The following is a 17,398-nucleotide window of genomic DNA, read 5'->3' on the forward strand; positions in this document are numbered from 1 at the left end:
ACCACAGGACATGGTTCCAGTAATTCATGTCTTTAGTCTGCTTGTCTTCAGCAAACAGTTTTGCAGGCTTTCTTGTGCATCATCTTTAGAAAAGGCTTCCTTTTGGGACGACAGCAATGCAGACCAATTTGATGCATTATAAGGCGTATTGGTCTGAGCACTGACAGGATGGCAACTCCCCCCCCCCCCCCCCCCCCCCCCCACCCCTTCCACCTCTGCAGCAATGCTGGCAGGACTTGATTGTCAATTTCCCGAATCCAACATCTGGATATGACGCTGAGCATGTACACTCAACTTCTTTGGTCGACCATGGTGAGGCCTGTTCTGAGTGGAACCTGTCCTGTTAAACCGCCGTATGGTCTTGTCCACCATGCTGCAGCTCAGTTTCAGGGTCTTGGAAATCTATAGGATATGACACATCTTTATGTAGAGCAACAATTTTTCTTCTTTTTCTCTTTCATTCATAATCTTGACAAAGTGGGTATTGGCCTTCGTTCAGGAGTGACTAGGCAGAAACTTATAGAAAGTGTTAAACACAACACGCACCATACAGTATCGGTCCCTCTGGGTATAACCCCTCTTTCTGCATCTCGCAGATCAGTTCGTCAAAAAGCAGTTCAAACACAAAAAAGGAGGGGTGGGTGCTGTGTAGGTCCATGAACTCGGAGAAAAGGATTTTACAGTGAGTACAAAAATCCTATTTTCCCACCTCCACCTTCCAGGACAGCTACTTGAGGGATGATTGGCTCCACCCTCTACAGGAAACACAAATCAGATACAATTTAAAAGGCCTCCCTTTCCTCTGACCCTCAGTTGTTTTGTGTTTCCAGACCCTCCAGGAGCACCGACACATTTTTTGTTATTCTTGGGTCTGGTAACTGGTTGGTGGACCCCCCTCCTTTTGGCGTCATCCAGGACTAGTTGTGACCAAGTCCTGGTTGCTTTTTTTTTTTAGTCATACTCCCAAAGGAGTTCTGTCCAAAAGGGTTCCGTTTGGAGTTTCTTGCCTACCTGGTTGTAGAATGGTGGCAACTTCCTTCACTTTTTTTTTTCCCCCCCAGCCGTGCTGTGTGGAACCTGTCCTTCCTCGTGCATTACGGAGGTGTACCAAGATGGAGTCTGAAGACTTCCGGTGACGTGGAAAGATTGTGCGGGAAGTCGTGTGACGCGCTTCCGGGCGCCGTTTTTTTTTATTAGAAGCGCGGCGTGATACACTAAGGACATGCTGCCTAGGGGACAGTCTGCTGAACGCCAGACAGGGGCATTTTTAGCAGGTCAATTGCAGCCTATTTCTTTGGCCGATGTCCGCTCGCCCGATGGAGCTTAAGGGCAGGTTTGAGGATGAAGCATCCGCTCGGATTGAGCCAGCTGCAGCCTCCGGGTCCCATAATGCCCCCCAAGGTAAGCCCTTGTCTGTGGTTCTACAGCAAGGGACCTTTTTTATGTATGGATCTTTTTTCTTATGGTTCTAGTTTCTGCTTTGTTCTATCTAGACCAAACCGGTAAAGAAGTGTGGGAACTGTAGGGCCAGGCTCTCATAGTTATAAGAAACTATTTTGTGAGGATCATATGCCATCTAGAGCTGGTTCAGAGACTGCCTCTTTAAAGGAGTTTGTCTTCTATGGAGGAGGTTGTGGCCTCCTTCCGGTATTTCAATGACAGGTTAGCAGGTCTGGGGCCTTCCTTATCTAGTTCCATAGCTCAAGACCCTTCAGCCTCGGCTAGACCCCTTCCTCTATTCGTATCCAAGACCATTAGTTCACGCAATGCCTCTGATCTGGAAGAAGGTGAGAACCCAAGCTCTTCATCTGATGGGAATTCCACATCAGAGGAAGAGACGGGTAGCTCTAAGTATCTTTTTCCAGTGGAAGATATTGACGAACTGTTAAAGTCAATATATACTTCAGAACAGATTTAGACACCTCAGCTGGTCCAATCTGTACAAGATAAGATGTATAGGGGTCTACAGGGGCGGAAAGCGAGAGCTTTTCCGGTGCACCAGTCGCTTAAGGATATGATTCTTGTAGAGTGGAAGGAACCTAAGAGAAGGTTATTCCAGTCTAGAGGACACAAAGGGAGATTTCCTTTTCATTCTGAATTCGAGGAGGCTTTCTTTAAATGTCCTAGACTAGATACCCCCATGTTGCAGGTGTCAAAAAGGTCAGACCTGTCCTTTTAAAGACTCCGGGGTCCTTAAGTATCAAATGGACAGGATGCCTCAGCTTTCTCCTTGGGTCCAGCTGTAGCATCCACCTGCGTGGCTAGGAATTTGAACGTATGGGTTCAGCGTCTGGACGATCTTCTTTCATCAAACGCCCCCAAAGAGGAGATCAGGGAGTCTATCCCACTCATTGCCAAGTCAGTTGCCTTCTTGGCTGATGCTGCTGCAGATTCCGTAAAAGCAGCAGCCAGATCTTCTGCTCTCATTAATTCAGCCAGACAGGCTATCTGGCTTAAATCTTGGGAGGGTGATCTTATCTCCAAAAACAAACTCTACGGTATCCCCTTTGAAGCCAAGCTCTTATTCGGTTCCTCCTTGGTGGAGGTCCGAGCTCGCTCCTCTGAGAAGAGTAAACAGTTCCCTTTTCAAAGTAATAAGCCACAGAATAAGAAGCCCTTTCGCGGTTTCCAGGGCAAGGTTAATTTTAAAACCAACAGGCGGAGAAAAAGTGGTCTTTTAACAAAGATAAGCAAAAAGGGGGGGACTATCTTTGCTCCTTCAGCCCCTTCCAAGAATCCCCAGTGACGTCAGGATAGGGGTATGAGGAAGGTTGTCCCATTTCGTCAAGGAATATGGCAGAGATTTCCGACAATTCCTTTATTCTTCAAACTTTAGAAAAGGGTTACAGGTTGGAATTCAAGAGTCTTGCCCCAACTACCCCCAACCCCCATCTGTATTCTCTACAGATGTTTCCGGACAGGAAAATATTTATTCTGTAAGAAATCTGTTGTGGCTGGAGGTCTTCATGGTAACCCTGGATCTTCAGGACGCTTATCTTCATGTACCTATCTGCCAGAGCCACCGAAGGTTCCTCAGATTTGCGATTCCCATGGACAACGGGCCAAGTCATTGGAAATTCAATGCCCTTCCTTTCGGTCTCTCGGCAGCACCCAGAATTTTTACAAAATCGAGGAAGAGGTCATGGCCTTTTTTCGGATACAAGGTGTATCGGTCGTCCCATATCTGAACAATTTTCTGATCTTTGCACGAGACAGGGTCCCTTATCTGGGATCTGCAGTTGGTCTTGCGGATCTTTCAGAAACTAGGGTGGAAAGTCAACCAACAGAAGTCTTGTCTGGTGCCCTCCCAGAGGATACTTTTTCTGGGTTATCTAATAGACACTGTTGCTCAAAAGATATTTCTTCCCGAGGAGAACATTTTGAAACTTCTTCTCTCCGTGCAGGCCTTTAAGTTACTCCCACAGACCTCTTCGGCGTATCATGCAGTTGTTAGGTTTAATGACTGCGGCCATCCCAGGGGACCCTGGGCCCAATTACACTCCAGACCCCTTCAGGCGTTTCTCTTACGCCATTGGGATCGCAGGAAGAATTCTTTAGATCAGCTGGTACAGCTGCCAAGGAGAGATTTTTCTCAATCTCTCCTGGTGGGAGCAGCGTGAACACCTGCAGGGAGGGAAGAACTGGGCGCAACATGCTCCAGTAAAAATTACTACAGACGCCAGTCTGTGGGGCTGGGGTGCGCACTCTCAGGGCTGGCAGGCCCAGGGAGCTTGGTTGCCAGAGGAGGCAAGGCCACTCCTCAAACTTCAGGGAACTGCTAGCTGTGGGGAAAAGCTCTCTTGGCCCTGCAAGAGAGGGTCTGTTCAAGAGACCTATTGGTTTTCTCAGACAATGCCACTACAGTGGCGTACCTGAACAAGCAAGGGGGCACTCGCTCAGAATCACTTCTGATGCTGACACAGCAGATTCTGTCCTGGGCAGAAATCAATGTCGCCTCAATCAGAGCAGTACACATCAGGGGTTCAGAGAATGCACTGGCGGAATATCTGAGCAGAGTGAGCGTCAGTCCCAACAGGAGCTACATCAAGGCACGTTCCAGGAGATTGTGCTAAGATGGGGTCTTCCTGCAGTGGATCTTTTTGCCTCCAGTCTCAACAGAAAACTGCCGATCTTCTCGCTGGAGGGAGAGACGGTCCTTGGACGGATGCTCTCTCCTTTCCGTAGAATTTCACACTGGCCTATGCCTCACCCCTTTTCCCCCCTCTTACCTCTGGTAGTTAGAACCACTTCTGCCCGTTCCTGAATAATTTTTCTGATTCCCCTCTGGTGGCCCAGGAGAAGTTGGTTTTCCTCTCTGAAGACGCTCTCTGTGGATCTTCCCTGGCCCCTACCAGATCGGAAGGATCTACTCCACCCGGGATCAGTGTTGCACCCAAGCCCTCAGTTAAAAGGGTGTTCAGAGAAAGTTATTCAAACTATCCTGGACAGCTGCAAGTTGGTCACAAGAAGAATCTATGGGAAAGTTTGGAAAACTTTTATTTCCTGGCAAAGGAAATCCGGTTTAGATTCTTTCTCCACTCCCTGTATATTGGATTTTTTACACAGAGGAGCGAAGAAGTGACTGTCAGCACCCTTAGGGTTCAGGCCGCGGCCCTGTCTGTGTTTTCAGACAAGAGACTAGCGGAAGATCCTTTATTCAGGAGGTTCCTTTCAGCCAGATCTAGGCATACTCCCAGGATCGTCAAACACGTGCATCCTTGGGATTTGTCATTAGTGTTAAATGCTTTAACAAGGGCTCCTTTTTGAGCCTTTGCATGAAGTTTCCCTGAAATTGATTTCCTTGAAGATTTCCTTCATTTTAGCCATTATGTCAGGGAGAAGGACTTCTGACCTACAGTCCCTTTCCCTGTAAAGACCCCCTTCCTGAGGATTTTAGAGGACAGGGTAGTGATTAGGCCTGATCCTTTCTATTTGCCCAAAGTTTCTTCTAACTTTTATAGGTCCTTCCTAGTTTCTGTTCCTCTCCCGAGAATGCGGAGGAGGAAAGATTTAGTTTCTCTTATCGTCCATGGATGGACACAGCTCCTTAAGTCTTGACAAGTGGGTTATGTTCCCTGTTTACAGGAGAGGACTAGGCAGAAACATGTTAAATGGTTAAATACATGTTAAATTAACAGTTGAACAGCCCCGCCCAGGGGGCGGTCCCTCCAGACATAACCCTCCTCGCTGCAGCATGCAGCCTCAGTTTCGTTCTGCCTAGCAAAGGAGAAGGACGTATGGCTCCCTTTGGGCCCAGCGCCCTGAGGAGTAATTATATTTTATTTTATTTTCACTTTTTCTTGAAGAATCTTCTTTCAACTGTCGGCTGAGTGACAGGCTGGATATTATAGATCCTTGTAGTCTACTCAGTCCGACCAGCAAGCGTGGACACACCTTTGCAAAGAGGCTTGGTCTGCCACGCTATACCTCATGACTCCTGAGGTGGCCGTGAGCTTTGCTCCGAGGTCCACATATGACTGGGCTGTGGTGTTGCCTCACTCACAGTGGACCGGGCCGACAGCTACCTCCATTGCGGTTGTAGATCTGTCAGGAATGCGTCAGCGAGTCCTCGCTCCGACGGGTAAGTACAGTGCCTCCTACTTCGGTGAGTTGGTACGGCTGGGCATTCCTGGGGTTCGGAGGTGCCCTGACAGTGGAGGAGCACTCCTCCCTTCCCTGCTCCTTTCCCTTGCTGCATTGCTAAGGCACGCTGTCCGGGGGGGGCTTTCCTGAGAGGGCTGTGTTATCTGGCACCTTTTACTGTCTGATACAGGGTTTTTCCTGTGGGGGTTTTCACTGTAAAGGCTCTAGGAGGCTTTCCCTGTTTAAAAGGTGGCGTTTGGCTGACGCTGGCGCCATTTTTTGGGAGGTTTTCAATTACATTGAAAACTCCCATTGGCGGCCATTTTGTCGTAGCCGCGCCATGTGCAGCGGGCGGCCATCTTTGCGCAGTTCCGTCCCCTAGTGCTGTATCTACGGCGCACACAGGTCCCTGCAGACGCCGCAGGGACCGTATTATTGCATTTGTGACCATATGTGTTTTTTTATCTTTTTGTCTATGGTTTATATGACTTTTTTTGTATGTCACCTTTTAAAGTCCCACCCTCAGGGGGGTACTTTTGTTTTTTCTGCTATGGAGCCATGGACCAGGTACCTGGGTAGTAAAAAAAAAAAGCAGGATAAGGCATTTATGGGTGCGCTTCTCACTGCTGTAAGGGACTCTCTTAAGCTGTTTAGTGCAGCTGTGTTTCCGCCGAGGGCTCGGTCTTTTTTTTTGGATCACAAATCAGACCGCTCTGTGTAGGTTCTCTCCTTCTTGCCCTTCTTTGATAATTTCTAAGATGCGGAATGAAAAAAGCCGCTGAGGTAGTCCCTCACCGTCTGGCGGTTCAGTGCCCTTTTGAGGAGAGCCCTTTCAGGGGATCCTCCGGGTGTCATGTATAGCTGACCACTCTCCCTATTACGGGAGTCCCCGCTTGTATGGATCTGGCTGTTAGAAGATCCAAGGTACTGGCCCTTGTCATGTTTACCATGCTGGGGTCCGTCTTGCGGCCTATTGTGGCTACTACTCTGGAGTCTCAGTCAATTTCTGAGTGAGCCTTTTGCACCAGACAGTGGAGGAGCACCGTCTCTGTACCAAGGATATTAGGCTAGCGGACCCGTTGGTCCAGGGCCTCATATAGGTCTGTGATGCTTCTTTGAATGCTGTGCCCCTGTTATCCAGGGCTTCTGTTTCAGAGATGGTACGCGGTGGTGTAGTGGTTAATTCCATTACTTGTGAGCAAGAGTCATTGGTCCAAATTCCGGACACTGACACCAATCTAGCTGGAGCTTACTTTGTCACTCTCTGTGTCAGCGTGGGTTTCCTCTGGGTACTCCGGTTTCCTCCCACCCTCCAAAGACATGTGTGCATACACTGCCATAATATACATGCAAACTTTGTGTATGTATTAGTACGGGGGCCGACAAGGGCTCAGCGGGAGGACTAAATTGTCCCTGGGTGCGTAAACGCCATATGCAGTCGTCTTCCCTCCCTGCTCTAGGTGTGGGGGGGGCGGCTTACAGGTTCACAATTCAGTGAATCTCCCTGCTCTCTGACTGATGGGGGGCAGTCCTGCATGGTGCAGTGGTAAGCCACCTGCACTTCGGTGCACAAGGTCATAGGATCGAATCCATTAGACCCACCATGGGGCTGCTACCTGTATCTGCGAGGTGGTCTCTTCAGAGTCCTAGATAGGGTTTACGCCTATCCATAGAACAGAGTTCTTTTCTCGTTTATTCCTCGCCCGGCTTGTCGGTCTGTCTGAGAACAGTGTGGGACTTGTAAGTCCCACAGGGACGCATACATGCATGTCCCGTTTTGCATATGTCACAGAATTTTCTGTGCTCCATGATGGGGGAGGGCTTCTGTCAGTCTGTGGCCCTCCCTCTTAATCTGGCGTTGGCACTGAGGGTTTTCGCCTAGGAGCTCGCAATTATCCTAACTTTGTTGGGACAGTGAGGTTTTGCCTCGTGGGCTTCTTGAACGACCTTCTTCTGAGGGCAGCTTCTGCCTCAGACCTAATGGAGCTGTTTATAGCCATTCAGACCCCCCGAAGTCTCGGGTGGGTGCTAAACATTTGGAGCCGGTCCTGAGTCCGACTCAAAGGGAGCGAAGGTCCTTCTTCCCCTGGAGAAATTGCAGACTCTTCAGTCTGCAGTGAGGGTATTGGCATCACGCTATCGGTCTTCTCTCCGGGTGCATGCTGGTCCGGACCTGTGGGTAGCCTTCTTCGAGGCGGTACTGTATGCCCAGTTCCACACTTGGGCTTTCCAGGAAATACTGTCCAGGTGGTAAGAAATTTCTTGTCTCTGTAATCGCCAGATTCAGGTGCGCCACCAAGTCGGAGTCTTCTGAGTTGGGACGGAGATCCCCGGATCTTCGGCCCAGGAAGTTGTTCCTTCCTTCCAGTGGTCATTGTCTACGACGGACGCAGGCCTCACGGATTGTGGGGACCCCTGGGGGGGGTCCAGTCGGCCCAGAGTCGCTGGATTTGCATAGACCTATGGCCACAACTTCCTGAATGTGCCTGCTCTTCTGATCTTGGTGGCTACCCAGGGTCGGGGCAGGCGAGATTATGGCTCAGCGGTAGACTGCCTGCCCTGCAGGCAGTTGCCTCTGGGTTCAAGTCCAGGAAGATCTGTGTCATTGCGTGGCCCGGGCTCGCCTTGGTTTTTTTTTTTTTTCCCACTCGTGGATCTCCTGGCCGCTCGTCTCCACCGCAAGGGTGTCGAAGTAGTGACCAGGTCTAGTGCTCTGGTACTGACGCGTAAGTTGCGCTGGTGACCCTGTGGGGGTCTGTATCAGCGGCCATATACCGTTCCTCCATTTGGTTGCTTCCTCAGGTGCTCCATAGAGTGGAGGCTGAGGGGATCCCGATGTTCCTAATCACTCCAGATTGACATTGGCGTCCTTGGTACGCCGTTTTTGGGCGCTTCATAACGGAGGTACCCTGGCCGTCACCAGGGCGAGAGGTCCTTCTGTCTCGAGGTTCCATACTTCCTTCTGTTGTACAGTCACTAACTTACTCAATATGGCTATTGGTAGCCAGACTTTAAGAGATCGGAGTCTGTCTGACTCGGTCATTTCAACCATGTTCAGGGCATGGTAGTTTTCTTCCAGGAGAATCTACAGTCACACCTGGCAGACCTACATCTCTTGGTGCGAAGAGATGAAGTGACGTCCACGGACGGATTCGATGGCCAGGGTCCTGCTGTTTTTTACAGCTTGGTGTGGATCTCAAATTACTTTTAAGCACCGTTTGGGGGCAGAGTTCAACCTTGGCTGTGTTCTTTCAGTGGCCCTTTGGGGCCCGTTCCCTGGTGGGTACCTCTTTGTGCAGGGGGTTTGTCATATTCTTTCCCCTCTTGGCCCATCTCTTCCCCAATGAGTTTTGACTCTGGTGCTCTTGGTTCCTCAGGAGCTTTCCCTTTGGAAACTTCAGAGAGATTTTCTCTTAACACTATCTCGGAAGGTGGCCCTTTTCTTCCGTTAGAGGGGTCTCTGAGCTGGCGGGCTTGTCTTGCAAGCCGCCATGCTTGATCCTCCATAAGGATTAGGTGGTGGTGCGCCCGCGACCTTCCCTTCTTCCGAAGGTGGTCTCGGACTTTCGCCTGAATAGGGGCATTGTTCCATCCTTTTTGCCCTCGGCCGGCGCATCCTACGGAGGTTGTTTTTTCATACTTCTGGCATGGTACGCGCTTTGCGGGTGTATCTACCTGCTACGGCTCCGTTTTGGAGATCTGGCCCTCTTTTGTGTCAGTGTCTGGTCCACAAAGGGCCTGGCGGTCTCGTCGACCACCCTGTCTCGGTGGATTTGACAGACCGTCATACAGGCCCCCCTTTTTCCGGTCGCGGCACTTTTGACCAGGGCACCTGGTGCTTCCTGGGTTTTTTCCGACTTCATACGTTGGTGTCACAGGTGTACAGGGCGGCTACTTGGTCGTCCGTTCACGTTTTTTGTTTTTCAAAATTTCCTGGTTGCTGTGAGTGCATCATATGATGCTTTTGCCCGCTAGCGTTTGCAGGCGGCTGTTTGAGGTTGCATCTCCTCCGTTTGAGGAGCTCTGCTTGTTTTGGGGTGAAGTTAAAATTGGTTTTACTGATATATTTCCCACCCCTCGTTTTGACACTGCTTGGGGACGTCCCACTTGTCAAGACTTAAGGAGCTGTGTCCGTCCATGGACGATAAGAGAAAATAGGATTTTTTTTGTACTCACCGTAAAATCCTTTTCTCTGACGTCCATGGACGGACACAGCTCCCACCCCTCCTTTTTAGGTTTGTACTGCTTGTTACGAACTGAGGCTGCATGCTGCAGTGAGGAGGGTTATGTCTGGAGGGACCGCCCCCTGGGCGGGGCTGTTCAACTCTGTTAATTTAACATGTATTTAACCATTTAACATGTTTCTGCCTAGTCCTCTCCTGTAAACAGGGAACATAACCCACTTGTCAAGACTTAAGGAGCTGTGTCCGTCCATGGACGTCAGAGAAAAGGATTTTACGGTAAGTACAAAAAATCCTATTTTTTTTTACGTAAAGAGATGTCTGCTACTTTACCTAGAAATCCAGTGGTTTTAGGAGTTCCTGCCAACAGTATTCAGTGGCCCCAAAAGGGGATCCAAAGCGTCTAAAATCTCTATCGCTAGATGGATTAGGGAAGCTATTTGTGAAGCTTACAAAGCGGCAGGTTGTAGTCCTCCTTCTAGAATTAGGGCTCATTCAACAAGATCCATGGCTATGTCATGGGCAGAAAGAGCAGGGGCATCATGGGAACAAATTTCTAAAGCTGCCGTCTGCTCCTCTCATGTATTTTTCGAACATTATAGAGTTCAGATGCTTTCCAGCCAGGACCTCTCCTTTTGGTAGGAATGTGCTTCAGGCTGTTGTGCCTCCCTAAGGAAGGTATAGTATCTTGCTTGTCCTCTCAAGTAGCTGTCCAGGAACCTTCCAGGACAGCGTCTATATTCCCACCCTTTTTTTTCTTTCACTTGGGGGTGGTGTTTTGTTGTTTTTTTTTTTTTTTTTTTTTGTATTTTCCTCTGCCGAGTGCACTTTGGTGGAGGTTTGCTTGATCTTCTAAACAACTGCGGGTCAGAGGAAAGGGAGGGGCCTTTTAAATTGTATCTGATTTGTGTTTCCTGTAGAGGGAGGAGCCAATCATCTTAAGTAGCTGTCCTGGAAGCTTCCTGGAAATACCTGTACCGGTAAGACCAACGGGGGTCTTCGCTTTCGGCTGGGAAGCCGAGATCATGTTTTGATTTTTGATTTCAGGCTTTCCAGCCTGGAGGTGAGATGTTAGATCTTATGGACCCCATATCTCACTGTAAAGAGAACCTGTCATGCTTATTCCTATTACAAGGGATGTTTGCGTTCCTTTTGCAATAGAAATAAAAGTGATCAAACGCAAGTCGCGCCCACATATGTAAACAGTGTTAACACCACACATGTGAGCTAGAGCAATAATTCTAGCCCTAGACCGCCTCTGCAACTCAAAACATGTAACCAGTAAAAAGAAATGGGGATTTTTATGTACCGAAGTTTGATGCCATTCCATGAGCGTGTGAAATTTTGAAGCATGACATGTTGGCTAAATACTCAGCGTAATATCTTTCACATTATGTAAAAAAAAAACATGTTTGAAAAGTTGCAACGACTGCCATGTTGTTCTCTAGGGTCTGTGCTAAAAAAAAACATTAAGTGCCACCAAAAGAGAGCTCTCTTTGTGTGGGGGGAAGATAAGTTTTATTTGGGTACAGTGTTGCATGACCAAGCAATTTTTATGTGACAGTGCTGAAAATTGGCTTGGCAGAAAGGGTAAAAGTGCTTGGTATTGAAGTAGTTAAATACATTTTTACTCAAACATTTCATATTCCTAGTGTGCCTGTTGTACCATGCATTGCTTCTTTTTGTGAAATACGTGGTGTTCCTGACAGTACCCCTGTATATTTCATACTGACCTTGCTAGGCATGGAAGCACATCCACCCCTGTAAAGTTTTCTTGCTGTGCTGGAATACCAGCCTGCCTGTCCTCCAGTGGTCAGACTTGGGCTGGCAAGCATACACTCACACAGCCATTTACTGGGAAGATCGTGGACTGCTGTCCACTCCAGTTTTCTAAGCAGGTGAGAACAGAGATTATGTGATCACTTTAAAAAAAAAAAAAAAAAGTCTAGAAACAACATTTCTCTTATTGTCCATGGACGGACACCGCTCCTTAAATCTTGACAAGTGGGTTATGTTCCCTGTTTACAGGAGAGGACTAGGCAGTAACATGTTAGATAATTAAATACATGTTACATTAACTGAGTTGAAAAAAGAGGAAAGGTCTGGTGTCCCCAGTAACACACTGCCATCCCTATTACATATAGCCAAAACAAAAGTATTCACCTTGGGACTTTAAATGAAGTGGGTAACGTTTCCGCCAGTAAAGATAACAGTAATTAATAGTATATAATTTATTCAAGTAAAATTGTTTACAGGCGTAAAGTAAAATTGTTACATAGATAACACCAACAATTGCCAATTGAAAAGATACATGAACAATAAATATTAATACACAAGTATAATATTGGACAGTGTACATGGGCATCGTACTACCCGACTAGACTAGTTTTGCAAGATCCAGCTCGCTTTTCAGGGGTGTGTAACACTGTACCTAGGATGAAAAAGTATGTTTGGCAATATGACACAGTATTTGTTGTAGAGGCACAGGGTAGGAGGGGTTGTAGGTCCCCATACTCGCCACTGAGCTTGACCATGGCTGCAGGTGTGCGGCCCCAAGACGGCAGCAGCAGGTGCCTTACCATGCATGCATATTCTTGGCCCTTAAGTGCAAAACTTTACATTTATCAACATTAAACCTCATTTGCCACTTAGTTGCCCGATTAGTGCATTGAGGTTGACTTATAAGTTTGGATACATCCTGTAAGGACGTTATTCCCCTGCATAGCTTGGTGTCATCGGTAGAGATAACAACATTTTTACTTTTAATCCCAGACCCTATATCATGTTTTAAAGATATTAAAAAGTTGGGGGTCCCAGCACTAAACCTTGAGGTACACCACTGATGACCTGCTCCATTTAAAGTCCCAAACCCCACCCCCCTCTTTTTAACACTGATAACCTTAGACCATTCAGAGTAAACATTTATTAACCACTACTCTTATAGCCAATTTTCTATCCATTTAGAAATCTATCTTTCCAAGATTGTAGACTTTATCTTACACATGAGCCTCGTGTGGGGAACTTGTCAAACGCTTTTGCAAAGTCCAGGTATACCACGTCCGCAGTCACCCCTCTGTCCAAGGTTTTATGGGTGAGAACACCCATGCGATCTGATTCTAGTCTGTGGGGGGGGGAGAGAGACAAGTACCTGCAATTTTTCTGTGCGACTCTAATGCAAGTTCAGCCATACAACCTGTATAGCTGAACTCTCATCTCACACACAATGCATGTGATTGGCACCGCAAGTGCGGGTGCGAATGGCATTCGATGTCTGTGATCGCACTAGTGTGAACCTGGACTGAGTTGGAATATAGATCACCCCCCTCCTATAGGCCCGTACACACGATCGGATATTCTGACAATTGTCAGACGGACATGTTTTGTCGGATAATCCCACCGTCTGTATGCTCCATCGGACAATTGTCGGCATTTACGCCAACAAATGTTGGCTGTGCATGATCTCATATTGTCCGACAACAGATGTGTTGCGTCTAATCATCCGATCGTGTATACACAAATCCGTCGGACTAAAATCCAAAGTACAAACACGCATGCTAAACAGACAACAATAGCAAAAGTTGCCCAAAGGGTGGCAGTAAAGAGCTGAAAAACCATGTGGCTTGGTGTATGTTGTTCTGCATACACATGGCAAAACATTTTCAGCCAAGTTCACGAACAATGCCCTTTGGACAAAAATCCACGGATTTGTCCGATGGAAGTCCGATCGTGTGTACGAGCTTTAAAAATTACTTTTAAACTTGCTCAGGTGTAGCTGATCACCTTCTCCATGGCACACAAACAACAAGTCGGTCCAACTTTGAAAACACTCCCTGAACTACTGGTCCGATTTTGATCCTACTTCAGCCCATTGAATATAACTGAAGTCGGATTGCGGTCTTAACTGAACGGACTTTGGTATTCGGGTATTCGACTTGTCCCCTGATGATCTTGAAGGGGGAACTCCACCCCAAATGTAAAAATAAAAACTGCATGGGTTCCCCCTCCAAGACCATACCAGGCCCTTGGGTCTGGCATGAATTTTAGGGGAATCCCTCAAAAGCCATACCAGAACCTTATCTAAGCATGCAGGTCAGGAAAGGGGGTGGGGGATGAGAGAGTGCCCCCCTCCTAAACCGTACCAAGCAACATGCCCCTGACATGGAGGGGTGGGCCTTGCGCCCCCCCCCAAGCACCTTGTCCCCATGTTGATGAGGCTTCTTCCCGACAACTCTGGTCATTGGTAGTTGGGGGTCTGTGGGTGGGGGGCTTTTAACAAGGGGGGGGCAGATTCTGGCCCCCCACCCTTTGTGAATGAGTATGGGGGTAAATTGTACCCCTAACCCATTCACCAAAAAAAAAAAAAAAAAAAGTTTGTAATGTCAGTAGTTCCTGATGAACCCAGTTGTATCCCCTGAAAGACCAAGGGCTCGGATTGCCGAGCCCTTGGTCTTTCAGGGGATACAACACTAGGGATATGACGCAGCGGCTCAGATTGCTGAGCCGCTGCGCCTATGTGGTATTGTGCCCACAGTCAATGTTGCTGATTTACCCTTTATCACTAAGGATGAACTGTCCTCGGCCCTAGCTGGTTTAGAGCACAGGATTGTTGGAATGATTACCTCCATCCCGCACGGTGGCAAGAAGCGCGACAGTACCCCCTCTTTGGAGCCGAAATGGGTTGAGAATGGGGGAGAGCTAAAATGCCCAGGATTCAGTGGAGTGCCCAGCAGATGAGTGTGCTTCTGAGCAATCTGGACAAAGGGAGATCAGGTGAATGTCTGTCTTTCATCTTGAATCTGACCGAAATGGTTCATTCTGCGTTTAAGTTGCCTCTTAGGATCCCTGAGGCCTTTTTAGGCCACACACCCCCCCCCCCCCCCTGCTGGAACAGGCGGTGTATGCTGATTGGCAATATCCTGACAGGATTTTGTTCCCCTTAAGAGGTTTTCCCTTTTATATCCCATGGATCAAAGGTTCGTTAAGAAATGGAGCATGCCAGCTGTAGATGCAGCAGTCTCTTCCTTAAATAAGAACTTAACTTATCCGATGGATAAGTCACCAGCCAGCCTCCATCTAAAATAGGTGTGGCAATAAAGAGCACTGGAAAAAATGCATGAGGGTAAATGTATAAGCATCAAAATCGCATCTCCATTCCTATTGGTAAACATGGAACTGGGTTTGGGACTTTGAATGAGGCATGTGGACAACACATGCCTCCATCCCTGAAAATTGAAAGAGAGAAAGGGATGGGACTTTAAATGAGATGCGTGTTGATGCAAACAGTATGTATAAGTAAATAAATAAAGTTGTATAGCGTAATAACCAGGCTCAAACTTGCTAACCAAATTGCAAGCCGAATTCAACTGTCTAACTTGGTATGTAGTTGAGGCTGTTTGGTAATGTATAAAGAAGCAGCAACTGTGTCAGTCAAGTACTCAGAATGGGATGTTACAGTGGGTAATGAAAAATCCAGTTTTTGCTGGGTACAATATGTTTGTAAATTGAATAATAATTTTTTTTTTTTTTTTTTTTACTAGAATCAAAGTAACTGATATGGATTTGGATTCAGAGCCAGTGCAATCGTGTACGTTGGATAAGATTGTGTATAGTGGCATGATCTGGATCATTGCCTTCAAAAATTTTGAAATGTGAATAATGCCAGAAGACATGTTTTTAACCTTTTATTTAAAATATTTCAAATTTTAATACATTTTTTACATTGCATAAATGAACCTTTTTTTTTTTTTTTTTAATATGATGTATTGTGTGATTTGAGATTTTTAGCATTGTACTAATGGAGCCAATTTACTTGGAATGTGTGTGCGCAAGTCCTGGTTTTCTCCACTTTCTGAGATGACCCCTTGATATTGTAAAGTCTGCACAGCTTTCTGGAGAAAATTACAAGAAGCACCACCCAGCAGATCCAAGCCTGCCTTGAAAGTGATTAGTTTATGCAAAACGAAGAGTGGAATTCTGCATTGTGTTTAACCTATCAGCAATGATTGGGGGAAAATGGAGATTGATGTTCATCTACACCATCACAGAATGTCTTGCATATATTGAAAATAATGGAAGATGTTTTTAGAATGTATGATCTGCTTGGCGAACAAACCACTGTGCTATGGCAATTCAAGCCATAACTGTAAGTTTAAGCACTGGCTGTACTGTGAAATGAAAATAAGAGTATTGCATAAAGCAACAGCCTCTGATACTGTGCACTTTTTTCGTTTGGGTTTCTTTTATTTTTTTTAGAGTGCAAATGGTCAAATATTTTGCGGTTCAGCTTCTATGATGTCACTAAAATACTAAGTGGGTGATCTATAGTATCAGAAAGATACTATAGTATATCTTTCTGATACTAAGTTATCTGTTGGGTCTCTGACGTGATCCATAAAAAAAAAAAGGAATTTTTTTTTTTTTTTTTTTTTTTAATACAGCTTACCTGTAAAAAATCCTTTTCTTGGGAAGACATCACAGGACATAGAGCCTTAATTACTTAAAGGGTCACTAAAGGAAAAAAAATTTTTTTTTTTGCCTAAAATTAATGTCTGCAAGGTAGACAGACAGAATTGTGTAATGATTCTGTTAAAAAACGAGTAAATACTTATTAAATTCTTTCATCTATATCACCTGCGGCATTCTAGTTTCTGTTCTCGCATTCACTTCCTGGTTTGCATCGTTTGTTCATGTAAGAACTACATTTCCCAGTATGAATTGCGGCACGCCCAGTAATTCACACCTCCTTGAAGTCTCTAACACGTAGAGAGCGTCCTGCCTCACAGATGTAGTTCCCAGGAGGCACGTTACTCACCACCGCAGTAAAGCCTCCCATCACGGTGGTGAGTAACAATCAGACAAGCAGGAAGTGAACAGAACAGAGAAGAAATAGAGCGACTTCTGAGCAAAAACTAACAATGAGGAAGTGAAAAGAGGAATGTCTGCAGGTAAAGGATACTTATTATGAAAAAAAAATAAAAATTCCTTTACAACCCCTTTAATGTGTTATGTAGTTGCCACAGGTCATTGGACACTGGCAACCCCAATTAGAATTGAGTTCCTTCCTATGTAACCCCTCCCAAATGCAGAGTACCTTGGTTTTGTAGCAAAGCAGTAAGTGTCCCACTCCTAAGAGGGGCGAGAGCTCTGTGTCCCGTGATATATTCCCAAGAAAAGGATTTTTACAGGTAAGCTGTATTAAAAAAAAAATCCTATTTTTTTTCTTGCCTGTACATCACGGCATACAAAGCCTTAATTATTTAATGGAATGTCCCATAGCAATGCTTAAATCGAGGGGAGGGAGACACAGATCAGAAATAAGACCACCATTGGGCCAGAGGATCTACACTACTGCCTGCAGTACATTACACCCAAAGGTGGGATCCTCGTACCGTCTCACAGCTACCTGGTAGGACTTGGTCTTCGTTCCATACATTTACCAAGTAGCAGCCTTACAGATCTGAGCCATGGAGGCCTGATGATGCACTGCCCATGAAGCACCAACTGCTCTAATTGAGTGCGCTATCACCTGAAAAGGAGGAATCTTTTCTAAACCATAGGCCTGAATAATGACTTGCCGAATCCAACATGCAATAGTAGATTTTGACGCTGCCTGGCCCTGTGGCAGAATAATCAAT

The 17,398-nt window shown here is 46.5% G+C and overlaps 1 protein-coding gene across 1 annotated transcript in view; it reads left to right on the forward strand.

Annotated features, from left to right (window-relative positions):
* CDKN2AIPNL (CDKN2A interacting protein N-terminal like) overlaps positions 1 to 15,982 on the forward strand; it is a 50,777-nt gene extending 34,795 nt beyond the window's left edge. Inside the window, exon 3 of the mRNA XM_040344777.1 lies at positions 15,302 to 15,982. Coding sequence (XP_040200711.1) covers positions 15,302 to 15,316 — 15 coding nt within the window. The 3' untranslated portion in view covers positions 15,317 to 15,982. The remainder of the gene's footprint in view (positions 1 to 15,301) is intronic.
* Positions 15,983 to 17,398: the final 1,416 nt, after the last annotated feature.

Source organism: Rana temporaria, chromosome 3 (assembly GCF_905171775.1).
Source record: "Rana temporaria chromosome 3, aRanTem1.1, whole genome shotgun sequence".
Classification (NCBI taxonomy): domain Eukaryota; kingdom Metazoa; phylum Chordata; class Amphibia; order Anura; family Ranidae; genus Rana; species Rana temporaria.